The 18,930-nt window shown below is 38.8% G+C and overlaps 1 protein-coding gene across 1 annotated transcript in view; it reads right to left on the reverse strand.

Moving 5' to 3' along the window:
• Window positions 1-18,930, reverse strand: part of Gpc6 (glypican 6) — a 948,689-nt gene that overhangs the window by 704,423 nt on the left and 225,336 nt on the right. The window contains exon 2 of the mRNA XM_051195229.1: window positions 3,317-3,475. Coding sequence (XP_051051186.1) covers window positions 3,317-3,475 — 159 coding nt within the window. The remainder of the gene's footprint in view (window positions 1-3,316; window positions 3,476-18,930) is intronic.

An 18,930-nucleotide genomic window follows, 5' to 3' on the forward strand; every position in this document is an offset into this window, starting at 1 on the left:
TCAGCTTACACCTGATGATTGCAGTGAGCATTTCCTAGTGTGAGGACTGAGGCCATGCTTCGCCTCTGGTGACCATTGCTCCTCTCAGAAGGCTTCTTAAGGGGACCCTAATAACCATGTCCTATAGAAGCATAAAATTAGCAAAGACTTAGACTGTGTGTACACAAGGATGGCTTCTTCCTTGCTGACATTTTTACATAACATTGTTGCACGATGTTGAACTTCTGAGGCGTGTGGCAGACAAGGGTCAGAAGTAAGGGAATAAAGTTGTGGATATACCGGGCACCCTTGTGGGGTTCCTATGTACAATTTTAACATACAGCGAGGAATAGAAACATAGACTTACTGACAAAGCATGTTGAGAGCAGCTTTTGGAATGACTAGACCCCAGTTTACTTCTAATTTTTAACCCTAATGAAAAGTATCTCCCAACTTAATAATCTGCTAATACAACTTATTACACATGGCAACAAATATTCCTTTTCTTTCAGATATTACGTTAATGGGACTACAAGCAAAACCTTGATGTTTTGGAAAGCTGTGGAAGAATGAAATACATCCATGGCTATATTCCTATTACTTAATAACTATTTATAATAACTCACAATACTATTGCCCAGAATATTAACAACTGAGAAAAACATAGAGCCATACTAGTATGTACTGTTATGGTAAGTTTTAAACTTCAACAGAATCACCGTCACTGGGTGGTGGTGGGAATGGCCCAATGGAAAGGAAACATCTCTAATATACCACGGAGGGCACACGAGACTAACCTGCACTGTGACTAATGGCAGCCTCTATGTGTTCAATAGATTGGATCACACATAACACATGCATTTGGCCTTGCTGCTATCCTTAATGAGCATAGGAATCAATGTTCTCAGACACAAATCAAGGGGTAGTTTCTTTCTCAGCGAGAACTCTAACTAACAAAGACAAGTATACTATAAACGGAAAGGCTAGACCTCCGAGAAAGTAGACCATGTACAGAATCTCCAATGGGAGGTTTTGGAATCCAGACTTCAATGAGACTGTAGCAGGACTCAACAAATTAAATGTCTCTAAAACTAAGCTGTAAGATGTTCATAGCAATGTTGATTTTTATGGAAGAAAATAAAAACCAGAACATAACATTCCACAGCTGATCTGCGATAGACAGTTCTTCTGTGGTTACAACCACTTAGAGTACCAGGAAATGCCTCGGGGGAGTGACTTTTCTTAAAAAAGAGATGGAGAGAGGGAGTGGGTGGGGCAGGTGAAGGGGGGGTTAAAGTCCTGGGTTATGGCTGAGAGGCATAGGTACAGGTCTAGTGTGTACTATGCCCAGAGTTTCACTGAAGGTCCCATCTTTTGTAAAGGTCTACTAGCAGAGTTACCTTTATGGTTTAATAAGATACAAACATATGACTGAATAGATGGAAGGAAGGGTAGAAATACTTTTAATACTTATTTTCAAGTATAAGCTTTCTAAATCCTACCCTTCCAGGTTGTGATCATACATCTGGTGAAATTGTTCTAAAAATATCTTAACTTCTCTCCTATGACAATCTAATATACCTGCAACAAAGGAGAGCATCGCTAAAGAGTTAATCATCCACTATGTCAGATACAATCTTTGCAAAATGAATGTCCTTGTCACACTGATTGACAACAGATCCTGAAGTACATTAACAAAATTTGAATCTCACCTGTTTTAAAAGCGGGGCTTTTAAATTAAGACAAGTGAGATATAAGATTAATTGATATAATGCCAGAAGTATCTGACTTTCTCTAGTTGAATAGCTTTCCTTCTCTATAAAAAGAAATAGCAAACCTTTCATAAAACTAGTTACCATCTAATATCTTTTCTCATGAGACATGCACAATCCAGCCTCAGAATTCTGTCTAGAGTTGCCAGCATCATTTTGGAGGGCAGCTTTGTACATGCATTAGAATTAGTTTCCAAACACAAAGCGAAAGGCAGACAGCAGCAGATCACACTCAGATGCTCTTTGCAATCAAGGACAAGATGTCTCAACGTTTAATGATAGATTGTGGGCACCTAAACCCGGAGCCTCCTGAATGCCGCCGGACTTGTAACCTGTCAATCAAGGACGACCTCCAAGTACTCTCTCATTAGATTCAAGAGAAAGGCATTCATAGCATCACATTTAAATAAGAGTTACTTTAACTTGTATCCACAGATAATGTTCGTTATACACAAGGAAGACTGTGAAGGCACTGAACAGCCTCATAGAAAAAAGATGTAACAATGCCAGCATGGAAAATGTAACATCACCCTGAGTATACCCACGCACCCACCCTTTTATGACTTGGGAGAGGGAATTTGCGAGCCAACAGTGTTATAATAATAGTTTGAAGCAACCGTGAAGTAGGCTGTTTTCCTTACTGGAGAGAAAACTGAAATAAAAACATTGGCAAGACTTTTCTAACTGGATCTGTGGTGTTCTGCCTGAAGAGGGTGAAGAAAAGGAATATGCCCTTAGTGGCCTCGGGCAGGGGAATATGTCCACTGGGGAATAAGGAAGGCTTGCATACCTTGCAGGTCTGGTTCATAATGAATCATAGCACAGTTTGTGCATTTCTTTGACCAGTAAGAACCATACGTCATCCAAAAACATACTCTTCACTGCTATCCTTACTGAAACTGTTGTTAAAGTGCAGACTTGATTGGAAAAGTCAAGCTGAAATGATGCTGATAATGGTCCTCACACTCTGTGCTTTCTAACATAACAAAGTGTCTATTAAAACTTGGAAATGATGTTAATTTCTTATGCTCTAGAAATGGAAGGAGGACCCATGCCCTTTGTGAATGCACGGCAACTATTGCACACAGTGTATGTATTACATTATTGCACAGAATGTGCTAAAATAAAGCAGTCCATGTCCCTGCCCCGAGACAAGCTCATCCTCTTAAAAGTGATGTGGTAGTCCAAATAAATGTAATTAACCAGACTTTCCAAATGAAACTTCCCTATTAAAACCTGAGGACAAGTTACAGTGTCAGAAATCGTGAATTAGGACCAGACAAATAATGAGCTGAGGAGCCTGACTGTCCTGAGCCACCTCATAGGCAGAACACACCACAAATCATCTTGGTCACTTTGATTGTTCTTTCCTATGACATTCCCATGACATACTGTACTGCCAGGAAGACCCATGCCTTTCCTAAACACAGACAAGCAATATATGAGTTTTAGTGGGAATGCAAAAATCTCTATTTAAAGAAAAATAAAATGCTTCTCCTGGTAGAGCAGACGTCTTATATAAAAACACAGTAGAAACGTAATGAAAGGCACAAAGCTTCACCTACCATCAAATTTCTTGTGCCTTGACACAAAGGTGGTACGCACGAAATGGCTTGTCTCTTCCACGAGGTTTTCAAACTCGAGTTTGCTCTGTTGGCTCAACTTGTCTTCCATTTCTGTGGTACAGCAGGTGTATTCCTGAGGACAGATGCGCAAGTGTTCCCCTGTAAGGAGAAGAGAGGGAACATCAGTGTGAAATGTCAGGGACTCTGGCTAGATGCCGGGGATTTTATTCAAGTCCTGGGAGCACCTGTCCTCTCTACTCCCAAGCCATACACCTGGACCCAATATGAACATCAGCATCCACACAATTGCCACTCCCGAGACCTGTGAGACTTCAGTTGAACTTGCTCTGCGTCCCCGCCACACAACTAAGTGCAGGTGTGCGGAAGCTCTCAAAACACCTGCTTTCTTCCTTCCAGTTTTGTTTGAAATGCACAAAATAACACCAGGTGATAAGAGGTATCAGAGAGTCTTAAGTGTGCTTGTCTTAGGAAAGGTCAACACGGTATAGGACTCTGAGTGCCATCACCAAAGCCTGTTAGGCATCAGGGACTCGGAACGATGGCGATGGTGAGAGACATTTGTGTCTTCCTGCCAGGCTGTCTGTGGGGATGCAGAGGCGAAGGGGTGAGTTTTTTTAATGTGCTCTCCTCCATCACACATCCTTCAGCTGACACTTCTTGTCAGGCAGAAACTGTTCTGGAAGGAGGAAGACACTGATAGTGATGTTGGTGTCACGCTGAAATGTAGATTAAAAGGAAGCCGTCTTGTGCTTAATGCAGCCGATTTCATGAGGGGCCACTTCCTTTGACTTAGTGCTATGGCAAGGAGGAGCCTGTCCTTTGTAACGTGAAATTAAAATGGAATTTTACTGTTCAAAATGTGAATTTACAATGTAGTTGGCTCATATTTTGTCGAACATGTTTATCAGAATGTCTGGAGGGAAGAAGGAAAATCAGCTGAACATCCTGCTACATGAAACCAAAATATACTGTCTGACATTCACTCTAGGGCACTAAATCCAAAGGGATGACAACCTGATGCTCTGACTATCAAATTCACATGGACCGTTGAACAGGATAAATAAGGATTCTGCAGCCCATGGTGAAGTATAGTGTGTCTCACACACCTACAAGTAGTTTGATAGTTAAGCTCTTTATGAAAGCAAGACGAGAATGGCACACATTCCCAAATTTATATATTAAAGGCACACCTTATGTGACATCTAAGATGGTATGAGACTGTTAAAATCACAAATAATTTTATTTAAAAAGTAGACACCTGTCATGTTTGTAAACAAGAAACATCCAACTCAGGTTCACAGTTCCTCTAGGAGAAACCAGAGATTGATAGAAAGATAAACACTGTGTCACATCATTTTTACATGCGCTATATGCTTTAATTACTTAGTAATACACTTTCCAAGTTGGTACCGCGAAAGTTCTGGGGATTTGCAGGGGAGGGTTGACTTAGATAAGAAAGAAAAACAAGTTTCCCATGATCTTCAAAACCGGTCCGGTGCTTACTTTCTCCTACTGGCCCCAAGTCACCTCATAGATCTCTGACTTCAGCTAAGAAGACCCCAAGGCCATAACAAAATAGAGCAGGTAAGGCCACTCCATTTATCTTATCTAAGCATAGAAACAATGTCACTGTGCCATCAGGAAAGGACCTAATACATCTCTATTCCCCTACAGCTCCACCTTCTCTCTGCATGTTTGCCGATCATGGTTTCTATGGTTTTCCTGGCAAGAACACAAGTTGAAGAAATGAGCTGAACTTTGTGGCATACCTCTATCTCCGGAAACAATCTAATACTGCAATGAGAAAGTAGGGACAGCACTTATGTACAGGAAGCTACATATCTAAACACACACATGTGCAAACAGGCACACACACACACACAAATATGCAAAAACACAAAAATATGAGTCACTTAGGAAAATTCGTTTTGCCCTAATATCATGTTTAGTTAGGGGTACATTAGTACTCTTCACTGATGGCCTTTATGCCAAATACAGTCTCACCCCTTTGTACGGAACTCATGAGTATAGGTCGGAAAGTAGGAAAGAATAATATTTTTGTGTTGTAACATAGTCTTAGAAAATTCAAATTCAAGTACCATTAGATAAAATGCCAACAACACATCCCAGCTGAAGCTGTTCTTTGCACAGTTTCTCAGACTCTATCAACATGAGGAAGCCATGAATGCAGTTATGATAGAGACTTCACAGCCTGCAACAACAAAGTTATTTAACATTCTGTGGCCATGTTCAAAGATATTTCTCCATTTGAAGAAACTAGTTGTAATCCAGACTATGGAAACTTTTCTCAGCTTGAGTAATTTGAGCGTGGAGGGGAATTTCATGTAACAGTGGCAATTTCAAAGTTACAAAGAGAGAAAAAAGATGGTCTTTAAGGATTTCCCGATCACATTCTTTTTTCAAATTGCCTTAGATTCTCTATTACATATGTGATACATAATTGGCTGTATCACATATCCGCCCTGGAGAGTAGCTAGACACATCAAGGCACACTAAGGGAAATCAGCTTAAGAGACCACACATAAAGAAATTGCACAGCAAAAACCTGTAGGCGAACACATGCTCATCAATCACCAATTGACAGATTGTGAGTGGAAATGACTATGATGGGTCCATGGCCCCAGGATCTAACACAAGTACCGACAAGAGGGAGACACCACTTGACACCTTCTTGGGGGAGATGAGGCAATGCCAGCGAATACTTGAAACATTTTGGTCCTTGAAAGTTTTAAGTAATTTAGATTTGGAAGAAAGAATCTCCAACAAGAAGCCCTGAAAGGCACTCAAAAACCCAGAAAATAAGATCTTACGTTGTCCCCTGTGTTCCCAGAGATAGAACACTACGGTGGTCCGCATTCTGTGTGCCTCCTTCCCTGATGCCAAGCTTTACAATATCTGTTCCCCAAAGCCTGCCCAGATGTTAATTTCCACACCAAGATGCTGTGGTGACAGCAGAAATTTGATTCTGCCAAATCCCACCCCCTCCAAACATGGCCCGTGTTGTGAAACCTGCCAAATTTAGACTTGCTGAGTGGTACAGTGGTTAAGAGCAGCAGACAGCAGGACCTCGTTAGCCAAGTGAGCCAGCCTGTGCAGCTCTACTACTATACACCCACTAACCTCAAAGGTGTCAACCTGGGGAGCTTGGCATGTGAATCCCAAAAAGGCAACAACACGACCTGCCTGGAAAGGGTAGCAACTCAGACTCCAGTCCACCCACACTGTGGGATTCTCTGGAAATTGAGATCTCTAAGAAAGATTACTATCCAGGCCCTGTCTACATGGCAACATATTAGAAGCTAAAAGGTTTAAAGGTGGCAAGTCGTTACAATGTGCTTATATACCCAAACCTCCAAGTGCTGTCTGAGGGATGGGTAGCACTTGCTTCGAGCTTGGTCATCTTTAGACTGAGTTCTCAGACTGCCTCTGGAAATGCAAGGAATTTAAGTGGATGTTCAGGAGGCATGGCCACCCACCATTATGTTTCTCTACATATAATTAGTCACTTAGACTACCAGCCCAAATCATCTAAGGAAATAGATAAAAAGATACAAAATATTCTAGAAGTTAAGGGTTAGCTAGAGATAGTTTACATTGTAGTCAACATACCTGGAAAGATTAGTCTTCGAAAATTCCTGCATTTGGCACCCAAGTGTGGCCAAGCAAAAATAATCAGCACTTTAACAGAGGATTGGTTCCAATTTATTTCCATGATTTTAAATTTGCCAAACCTCCAAATGGGAAACTTTAAAAAAAAAAAACTTTCCAGTATGGAGATTCATTAAAAATGATGCTTTCATATCTTTAAAGGCAGCAATTGTTTAGGAACATTGGCCAACATAAAAAAATTGTCCAAACTTTCCCACAAGTTTGGGAAAACTAAATTCATATTCTGCTTCATAGGGTCTCTTACAAATCATCTTTTTTTATGTCAGATCCCCAGTAAGGGCTTTAAACACCAATTCACAAGTTTCTAAAGATGTCACTAAAAATGTTATATAAAAAAATTAACCTTTTAAAAATGCAAACGAGAAGGCAGTTGTTTAATTTTATTCCCGAAAACACAAAGGGAGAATCTCCAGTCATCCCAGACCATACAGATAAAGCCTCACAGCCGATTGTCTCCATGACTTGGGATCGACACCAGTGCCACTAGAAACTCTGTCAGGGTCATCAAGGGGCAAGACATGGAAGTGAGCAGTGGTTGACCTCAGGAGAGTAGAGCACACACATCATCCCCCTGTGACATCTAACTGTGATTCTGCATGTCATGAAATTGCTACACTGCTGATAACTTGGTCAGTTCAAAATATAAACATTTCTCCTCTTAAATGTGTATAAACTATTGATTATGCAATTAAAATTTATAACATGCAAAGTTACTGCCTGAACACAAGATACACCAGAATTTGTACAGATAGCTTTCATGAATCACCCATATACAAAATTTCTACAGCATGTCTCAGAATCATTTTCAAAAATAATGACAAGAATGTCTCAGAAGAAAGTTTTGAATTCTTTAATATATGTGACTTTTCTACAGAAATTAACCCAGCAAAATTAAAGCGGTATGATACAGGTCCAATAGTAACCATAACAGTATGATTCTATGAGCCAAAGTTTATTACCAAGTTAACTCTGTAATCATACCAACCTATAGAAATGCTCACTGGAACACAATAGCAAACTTACACTGGCATGTCTAAAATTTACAAGTGGACGTTTTTGTCTGTATGTAGGAAGAGCAAAAAAGTTCATGTAAGAGGTAGACTATATTTTCAGATTCGTATATATTATATTCTGTACTATGCATTGTAGAGATTTCCCTTACATTTTAAGATCAGAAATAGCAAAGGGAAATTGTATTGGATCATAAATCGACATGGTGGCATCCAGCTTCACCCTGGATTGGGAAGCTTCTGTGTTTATTACTAAACAATGAGAAGTCATAACTAAATACAAACGTTTTAGAATGCGTTGCGATTTAAATGGCTACTGAGTGCAGTAGAGTGTTCACACTATACTTCGGCAGAATGATAAATGAAATGTTCCGTAATTCTCTCTCCTAGGATGTCATGGACGGATTACCGAGACACTGTAATAGTTATGTCGGTATGGATAGACTGCAATGCTTGGGATTTCAAACCAGGAGCTAGGACCTAATGGGAGGCATTTTGAGGATGCAATTAACAGCTGTTCTTAAGAAAGATGCTATGATTAATGATGTAAGCGTCTTAACCTATCCTTAGAAAGGCCACCAGAGTGAAATGAGGTGTGATTGAGCTTTTTTTCCCTTCAGCTTACAGCCTCAGCTCTTGCCTCAGTCTTCAGATTGTCCTGTTGTGCTGAAGACTGTGACCTTGCTGCCCTGGGTCTCTTTTCCCACCAGACAGTCCCTCACAGTAACCCCAAGTCATACTATGCACAGACATTTATATATGTGTACACACAGCTGTGTAGTGCAAGGTTCTATTGAATCTGATTTTCTGAATACTCCTCATAGACACAAAGGATTCTATAACAAGAACATTAGGAATCTCAGCAGAACCTACAGACACAGAAAGGGGAAAGAGTAATGAGCACAGAGAAAAATGCATGTCCTCGAACCAGAAATTACTAATGTTCACTTAGATGGGTTTAATGGAATTCATGTTTGTCTCTTATGTCTCTTCCATTCATATCTAAAAACCTGTGCAGTTATGCTGAAGGCCTTTCTTGCTTTCCAAAATGCATTTATATAGTTTAAGTGTCCTCGTGTATTTCAAAAAGCAAATGTTCTCAGTGTTCTGAAGACAGGCGGTCACTACTCCCTACCAGGAATTTTAAGTAACATTCATTAAAATGCTTCAAATTTCAGAGCTCCTCAAACACCTGGCACCCTTACCTTAGGGACTGCCCAAACCTTCACACTCAGATGTTCAAAGATGCCGTTCATCCTGCAGAGTGAACAGCATCCTCTCTAATGTCTCTCCTCTTCCCAGATTTCATCTTTAGGGACCAACCTGGCAAGATCCAGTTAAGCTTCCCCAGACTGGCTTGCCAAACACAGGCAAACCATAATTTACCAGTTCCCATAACCCTCTGTGGCTCCACAGACCAAGATGCTGACTTATTTCCTTTGCTTTCTGTGACCTATATTGCATCCATCAAACCAACTGCTTCCTACAAATTCACCCATGGATGATGATCAATTTCCAGTTTATTGCTTCTGTAATCCCTCTCATCTTTGCTTACTCAAAGTTACCATTTCGACAATTGAATTTGGTGATCCTGTGGTGATAGACAATAAACCAATTTACAAAGTGCTTGTTTTTGACCTTGATAACAGCGGATCAGCATTCCTACTAAATTATATGACAGCTCTCTTGAAAACATAGGATTTACTGTTCAAAGCTCAATAGCTGTAAAGTAGTGCACAGACTGATTCAGTACAGGGCCCAAGTCTAGGTGAGAGGGATTAAGAACCTAATCAAACTGAACTGCATGTAAGCTTTTATGAAAAATTATTTCCCCGGCTACAAAATACCGCAGTTTCAGCGGGCATCTGTAAAACCACGACTGCAACACTGATGGTATCAGACATTGGAAAGCAATAAAAGACCGAGTGTCTGGAAATGTCACAAGATCTTTAGTGCAGTTCACAAGTGTATATTTCAGTAATTGTCTACCTCTATGACAATGAAACCCCATAATATCCAACCTTTTACAACTCATAGAGTCATTAATTTATAATAATTGCTTTAATTCCCTCTATTCCTTGAAGATGGATGCCCACAGGTAAATAGCATCAGTCTCTACCTCACAGATGACTGATGGGAGGCCTCCGTTAAAGAGGCAGCTCTCATCCCTAGGCATTTCTTCTGCAATTAATAAAGGGCAAGAGGTGTCTTTCTGGAACTTGTGTGGGGGGAACTGGCTCTTTCAAATGACACTGCTTCAAACACTGTAATAAATTCAAACATCCTACTCAACCAGGGGCTTTCAGATGTCCCTAGTCAGGAGGCAGCACTGGGTCCCACATCGCCATTAGCACATGTGTGATTAAAGCTCAGCTACAATATTTAAAACACAGAGGAACAAGGACCCTCAGCAAACACAAGACCAGCTACCTCTTGAATCAGAGAACATACTCTGCACAATTCAAGGGAAATGTTACCAACAGCCTAGAGAAGGAAGACTACAAAATTAATATGAATTTTTAAAATTCTCAAATAATCTTAATAAAGACACACCAGTGATGGAGAAAATTCTCATAGCTTTTCTCACATCTTCTCACTGTTTCCCTTTGAGCCTTTTTTGTTTGTAAACAATGACTATCAAGGAGGCAGAATTAACAGCCATACAGCTATACAGATTCTATGTTGTCATTGAATACCATATGTATCCCTGCATTTAACCCAACATTTAAATCCAAATAAACTAAATAACTGAGTGAGACAATATGAATTAAATTACAAATTTAATTCTTATTTTACATATGCATCCCAGTTCTCTCTCCCTCCCTCCCTGAACCTCCTCCTATCCCATTTCCTCCCCCACTCCACAGGGAGGGTGATAACTTAAAGGAGGGTTCACCAAAATGCCCTTCCCAACAAAAATCTAAACCATTAGGCTCTATAAAGATTAAGATAAATCCACAGCACAGCCAAATCCACACATCTATACATTCATTATACTTTGCAGTTTAAGGCACCATCACTCATGGCTACTTATGGGAACACCTACATCTCCATTTATCTCTTATCATTGCCCTTAAACTTAAAGCCTAACAGAATATTGACAGCCCTGACTGGAATGCTAGGTTATATCCTATGCCTTATGGAGAGCGGCTATTCTACCTGGTAAGAAAGCACACTGTTTCCTTTCGATGGCATCCCTTTAGTTCTCACTTAACATCACTTCAGACCCTTCCCCGATCTTCCAGGATCTAAAGTCTAGTTTCCAACGCTCCTGGCCCATAATAACCGCACCAGGTCTTCAATCCACATTTCACTGCATTCAATGTATCCATGTTTGTAGAAAAAAAAAAAAAAACAGATCTACTAGACAACTGATTTCTAACTCAGTCTTCTAACGATGTTCCCTATACTTAGTTCTGCACCCAGCACACAATGACTTTTTATATATTTTGTTTCAACAAATAAAGGAAATAAAATAAATCAACACAAGAAGGTAAGTAATGAACAACCATTATATACATTCAATGAAAATATTAGGTTCACTTTGAAACAGTTAAAAAAAAAAAAAAAAAAGACCATTGTTAAACTATGTCACAGCCAGGGCAGGGCGGCAATGCTAATGAAGATTCCAGGAATTCCGCGGTACAGACTGAGTTTGTGGTGATTTTTAAATACGCTGCCACTCAAGCTACCTTTTATGAAAATGTATTTGAGCTCTCCATTTCCATCATTTTGTAAAAACCTATTGCTAATGCTACTACCATATACATAATTATTAAATGAATGCAATCCCACAATGACATTTTAAAGGTAAAAATGTAAAAGCATGCCATTAAAATAATATCCATATTAATATCTGTACCAAAAAGTGAGGTGATTGCAAGCGGAGCTACATATTTAGTGTATAATGAAGGAAAAAAAAAACACAGCTGCAAATACAGATTAAGAAAGGTATGCCATAACAACACGTTAAGTATCACAAATTGCACAGTTCTGTCTCAGAAAACACAATATTTCTGATATGGCAACTTGGTGAAAATGCAAATACATGATAAACACATTTATTTTCTCTAGAATAACACTATAGTCACATCCTGAGGTAATTCAAAGTATGTGATTACTGCACAAGAGTATTCTCTGTTGGTAGACAAATAGACATAGATTCTACAGGAGATACATCATGAACAGAATTCATGATGCCACGAGGTGAAGGATGCTTACAAGTTTCAAAGGAGATTGTGTTTCCATTTTGCCAGAAGTTTTCATTCATGTCAGGGTGGCATACAAACAACAGTCACTACCTAAAAGTTCCAAGAATAGAAGGATCTGTAAGAGATATCTGCCATGAAGAGAGTCTGGCTGACTAAACATAATAGTATTTCAAATTCTAGAATAACATATTAGGTCATTAAGATATGAGTTACTTGTCCATAATCATTGGCTGTTTATTCATAATATCAATACATTCATCTACTTTGTCTGTCTTGACCAATATTGGCTGGTAATACTCTATGAATGTATGTGCCTGAAATGTATACAATAATCAATGATCTCAGAAAATTTGGCATAGCTTCCAGTTTGAAAACCTCATTGAATAACATCAAGCCCAAAACTCCTCACCCTCCCTTGACTGAGAGCTTCTGGAGAGGTAAGCAGAAAAGAAAAATGGCTGCAGAATAGTCGAAACCCAGCGTCCATAATACACCACGATAAATAACTGGGAGAAATTCCCAGAAAAGGAGGCAAGAGCCAGAGGTGAGTTAGCCCATATGAAGGTGTTTGAAGGGCACCTCACACAAGCCAAGGTACACAGCATAACTGTGGGGCCAGATCAAGTCATGTGTTACATACAGCCTTTCCACCAACGTTTACACATAACTATACTAGATGTATTATCTTAGTATTTGTCACAATCTGTTAACATTTTCCAAGGGCAATCACACAGTATTAAAAGCCATGAAGGCCCATAGGACTTCTTCTCTCAAAAATAATACAGGCTTAGTGTACAGTCCAAAGTAGATGTGACAAGTGTAAAAGCTGTAGTTCTTCAGGTTCCAGGGGAGTCCAGCAGTACTCGGGAATGGCTGGCAACTGAGGACAAGATAGCTGTGAAGTATCAATAGGTCTAAAACAAAAGTCCTGCTGGAGAACACAGAGGCTGCCTCTATAAGAATTGGTGATTAATATATTCAGTAGTTAAACAAAGAGGAGTTATCTCTTGGCATTAAGACAATTCCTTTCAATGTGTTGACTATTTTCACCTTTGAAAAAGTTCTCCCTTTGAAGTTAAATATTGGGCTTTAAAAAAAAAACCTACTTTATAAAGAAAGTACAGTATTATTCCAGCTTAGGGTAGAACTCAGAAACTAGATTCTCCTAGTGAATTCCTAGCAGCTTGTAAATGAGATATTTCATAATATGTAGTAGTATTCAAAGAGCTGTAACTCTTAAGGAAGACTTCACTAAATTCCTTCCAAGTCTTAGGTTATCTACCTTGTGTTCACATTCAATAGAAATGGCAATTTTAAAATGTGAGAATTTTGATATTTTATATGGAAGACAATGTAAACGTTGATTCAGCTATGCAGATGAAAGCTCATAGTCCAGCCCATTATGTTCAATGTAATGGAACAGAAGACAAGAGCAGCTTGTCCCCCTGACATATGCCCTAGTTAAGTCTGTGGATTCACCACATGTGTATAAATGCCAACAATGAGAACATGAAAGACCAAGCAATGCAATCAATACATGGAATAAAGAAATGAACAGTGCATGAACAATGAACTACAAAGAGTAATAAGCATAGGATTCATTATTGAAATTTAATAGCAATAGAAGAAATGCAAATCAAGATTACATGACATTCCAGCTTATTCCACTCAAGATGTTAGCCACTGAGTAATCAAACGACAATAAATATGAGGGTAGTTATTTACTGCTAGTGAAAAAGTAATCCAATCCACCTGCTATTGAGATTTATTAAAAACCTCCTAAAAATATATTCACCATATGATCCCCTACACCATTTTTGGGTATTTACCCAAAGAAGTCCAGGTCAGCACCACAGAGACCCTTGCACAGCAATGTGTATTACAGTACTAGTCATAATATCAAAGTTAGTGCACCATCCTAGGTGCCCAGCAACAGTGGAGTAGGTAAGGAGAGCACAGTATATACGCGTGTTAGAACTCTTATCAGTGATAGAGAGGAACGGAGGTGTCATCTGTGGGAAAATGGAATTAACTGGAGCCAATGGGCCAGTCTTGAAAGAAAATAAATCTTCTTTTCTCACATCTGTGGCTGCCTGATTTCATATAGTTGCATAACATCATGTCTGTATTTACTAAATGGAAATACAGTTATCTAGAAGAACAAAGGAATTTAAGAATTTTGGGGTAAAAAAAGGGAGCTCATGGATGACTAGAACACAGGGAGGATGGAGGGTGGAGAGGAGAGATATGTTAAACGTATAATATAAACAAAAAAATACATACATACACACACACACACAGTAACAATGGAAAAAGAAAATCTATCCAAGTGTATAACATTTCCAACATTTTTCATATCACATGGATGTTACTCCTTAGTTATACTTTATGTGCTGTTAAAAGAATAATAACAAAAACAATATTTATATGTTAAGCAGAGTTTTAAGAGACTTTTTTTTTAACCCAAATTTATAAACTACTTCTAATATTTGAGTACTTGAGAAATGTTGACTTCAGGCAATAACTGCAACAATGCTCAGTGATTTCATAAAGCACTCAGTAAGATGTTACTTATGTGTAACTTGTCGTCTGGGTGGGAAACAATAATGATTTCTCAGACAGGCCTGTTAGCAGGTCAGTCTGTCACGTGGCAGAGATTCAATGGGACCTATAACTCATGTTCTAATGGTGAGATGTGAAGGGAGAGAAGGAGTCCAAGGCAGCAAGAAAAATTTGCAGTCAACCAGCACTGCCCAAATCACAGGAGATGGACCATCTGGTCCCTGGCTTGGACAATGCTATAATTTTGCACCGTCACCAGTAATATAACCGCTGTACTCTGCAAGTTGGTGGTATTCTGATAATATTTTAACTTCCTCCTTACAGCTGCAAATCAAAGCTTTTCATGGTTTTTGAAAATGAAAACTAGAGCCTTCCCAGTTGGCCCGGTGTGTCTTCATCATTCATCATAAGTTTACGCACTGAAGTACAGTATGATCCATGATGAATGAAGGGCTGATACTTTCCATGTCAGAATAGGCAAGAAAATTAAGGTGTCAAAGACGTCTTGCAGAAGACGGTTCCACTGTTTCATTACAAAATTCAATTTAATGCAGTTCTTCACCGTTAGCTGATAAGACATATTTCAGTTTTTAAAAACTTAGTGGTAGCATTCTTTTAGAAAGCGAATTTTCAGATTTATATTTATTTTTGCATTTCTCAAAGAAAGATGTGTAATGCAGCCTGTATCATACAATTCTCTTTTAATTCTAACATGAACCCCATATGAATATGCTCATATAGAATCTATAAAAGGGGTGGGGTCCTGTAGAGACTACTCCGTCCTAAGGAAATAATACTAAAGTTGCACTATGTTACCATACACGTTGCTGCGGGCTTATTTAAATTTTCATAACCAATCAAGAGAACAAATTTAATTATATGAAGTGAAAATATTTTCCTATTCCATTAACTAAAGCATTATCATGCAGAAAGTAATTGTGATGTGGAACTCTTGCTCCTTGTTTATTGTTTGTGTATTTTCACTGATGGGGGAAGTCCTTGTGCATCATGTTTCTCTTATTGGTAGATGAATAAAACACTGGCCAATGAGGCAGGAAGATAGGTGGGACTAGGAGACGAGGAGAATTCTGGGAAACGTAGGCAGGACTAACCATGTGAGACTGGAAAGAGAGCATGCACCAGGCATTCTCCAATAAGCCCAGATCACGTGGAAATATATAGCTAATAGAAATTGGTTAATAATTATGACAGAGTTAGCCAGTAGAAATCCCTAGTCATAAGCCAAAAGTTTTATAACTAAAATAGCATCCTTGTGTTCATTTGGGACTGAAGGGTGGCAGGATCAGCCAGGACAAAAAAACGCCACATTATTTCACTAGGAAAAAGGTAACCAAAGATACTTGGTTTGTCTGTTTTGCGACAGTGTCTCTTGTGTATTAGCAGCTGACCTGAAAGCCAATAAGTAGACCAGACTAGCCTTGACATCACAGAGATCCAACTGGCTTTGCCTCTCGAATTGAAGGATAGTTGGGAAAAAAGTATCTGGTACCATTTCCAACTTAGTCTTTGTTCTTCTTTAAACAGAATGAACATAACCCTGAAGTGCATTAACCCTTTTAATAGACCTTGGAAATGTTCATTTCCGATTGGTCTCTATGACTACAAAATAATGAAATGCAGTTGAAGTTAGTTCTTCTCCAAATTAATGACCACAATGAAACTTAAAATAATGTCTAACTCAAGGAGCATCAATTGTGAACAAATAGAATGTGGAAAGTGACTAGAATCTAATTCCAAATGAATGTCTAACAACATTGCCAAACAGCACCTCCCATCAGCCAAAAGGAAAGGTAGTCATGAACTCAAGACTAATTCCAAAATAATTATACCTCCAAAATTAGATATTTTTTCTTAGTTTACAATGGGAAAATTTATCAAATCTTCTTGTAAAGTAGCCTGGAAAGGAAAATTGGTTTTGGAGCACATTGGTTGCAAAGTGTTATGTATCTCAAACATGGGCCAGGGAAATGCACCTGCTTTATATTTCTGTTCTGCCAACACATTATGTATCTGAAATAGGCAATACATGTTTCTTCGTGTTAGAGCTATTTCCCTTTAACATCTTGTGAAATCCTATGTCTACAGATGTGTCAAAGTGACATGAGAATTCATTGTCCTATTCACTTAAGATGCACTTTGATCTGCAGGCAACACAGTGCTGGCTTCCATCTCTTGTCTTTTAATGAGACACTTGACCCAACTGCATATTCTCTGTGTGATCCAAAGAGATTCTTGGAAGCTGACAAGGTTAATGGAAATATTCCTCGCTCACGCCAAGTGCGGCAAATCTATCTATACCCAGAGACTAGGCTGAGTTCGCCGACAGCTAGACTTCAAAGCTTACATTCATGTTTAACAGTGACAATTAACATACTAGTTACAGAGGACAAGGATAGCAGAGATAAAAAATAAAAACGGTTTATTTTGTTCTGGTTTGTGTGCATGTTGGAAGGACTCTTCTCTCACTTTTATGAATGTTATTAGTTTTATTATTCAGCAGCACAGTATCCTCCCTCAGATATCAGTAATTAACATTTTATTGTTATTTCTGATCTATGGCTATCCATTGGAAAATTTACATACAGATTTCCAATTATCTGTGACCTTAATCTGGCTAAATACACCTGATATTTGTAAGCACTGGTGCCATATTACTTTGCATAATTAATCTGGAATGTTTTCATGCCTAGATCATATTTGATTCAGTAGCTGAGTGCTATGGGCTCAGCTCCAGCCTAATGTGAAACTAAGGTTTGCTAACAAGACGTGGGAAAATGAAGAGATGTGGAAAATCACACTTATGAGAGGGCCTATAGAATAAGGACTGTGCACACCCTCCTTTGATGTGAACTCCTATCCACTCTGGCTGGCCACCGCTCTAAAGAACACACTGACTTGTAAAAGTTTTAACTGGCTTCTGATGAATTTTTCAAAGAACAAGCCTCTCCAGTGTTTGAGTTCTGGAAGGGTCTCTGAGTAAACCTGTTGATCTTTGAATGAATATTGACGAGATGGGTTTTTAAATGGTTGGGGAGTTTTCTAGGGAACACCTTATTTTAATCCCTAACCTTTGCTAGGTACTTAGTATTTCTTTAGGGTTTCTAAAGAGATATCTAGTCTTCACTCTTTCCAGATGACTTTTATGAAGATATGTAATTTTCTGATATTTCAAATACTTCTTTTGTTTCTTGTAACATCACAAACTCATTAGTCAGTAGTCAAGAGAAGGATAAGAATAAGCACATTTGGGAGGCTTATTTTGCTTTTGGGAATTCATCCTGGTGAATTATATATAATTAATCATTCCATACCCAAGAAAAATACTTTGGGACAACTAATAGTGCCTTCATTTGTAAACGAAGAAACATAAGACACATAACATTTAAGTAATACTCTGTGCTACTGAAGTTAATGCTGAACACAGTTTGGATAAAGCACCTTGATAGTCTTCAAAAGTACTTGCCAAATTAATATCAATTGCAATACATAAATTATTCATAGGAAGCCTGTGTTATTTTAAACAATTTTAATGAGTATACAATGGTTGAGGCGAACAACTTAGTTTGAGTTACTATAAAAACATACCCTAGATAAAGCAGTTTAAGCAACAACAGCAAGGTTGTTTCTCAAAATCCTGGAGAACAAGAAATACAAGGGAGGTACCAGAGTCCCAGGATCTGGTAAGGCATTTCCCAGGATTACAGAAACCTATAAGAGAAAGAAATGAGATCATCTGTATCTTCTCAAGAATCTTAAGAAGGCTCCTTTGTTACGACCAAGGGAACTGCCATGGAACTTGTGTCAAGGCCAGCATGATGGGGATGAGATCTACAACAGGAATTTTGAGAGGACAAGAATCTTCTGTGTAGAGTGATGAGTGACGAGCTATGTCATTTTCAGAAATGACACACAGAAAGCTTTTCTTGGCAAAATTGGCTTTTAGACCCGGGGCCTGTATTACACTGTGTAATTCAGTGTGCTAAAGCTTAAAGCTCTCACTGAGCAGCTGAGCAGTTGTGGCTTCTTCCCAGGCACACAGAGATCTACCAGTACAATTGCCCTCACAAGGATCCTGAGCCTCAATGTCCCAACTAGAAAG

This window comes from Phodopus roborovskii, unplaced genomic scaffold (assembly GCF_943737965.1).
Source record: "Phodopus roborovskii unplaced genomic scaffold, PHOROB, whole genome shotgun sequence".
Classification (NCBI taxonomy): domain Eukaryota; kingdom Metazoa; phylum Chordata; class Mammalia; order Rodentia; family Cricetidae; genus Phodopus; species Phodopus roborovskii.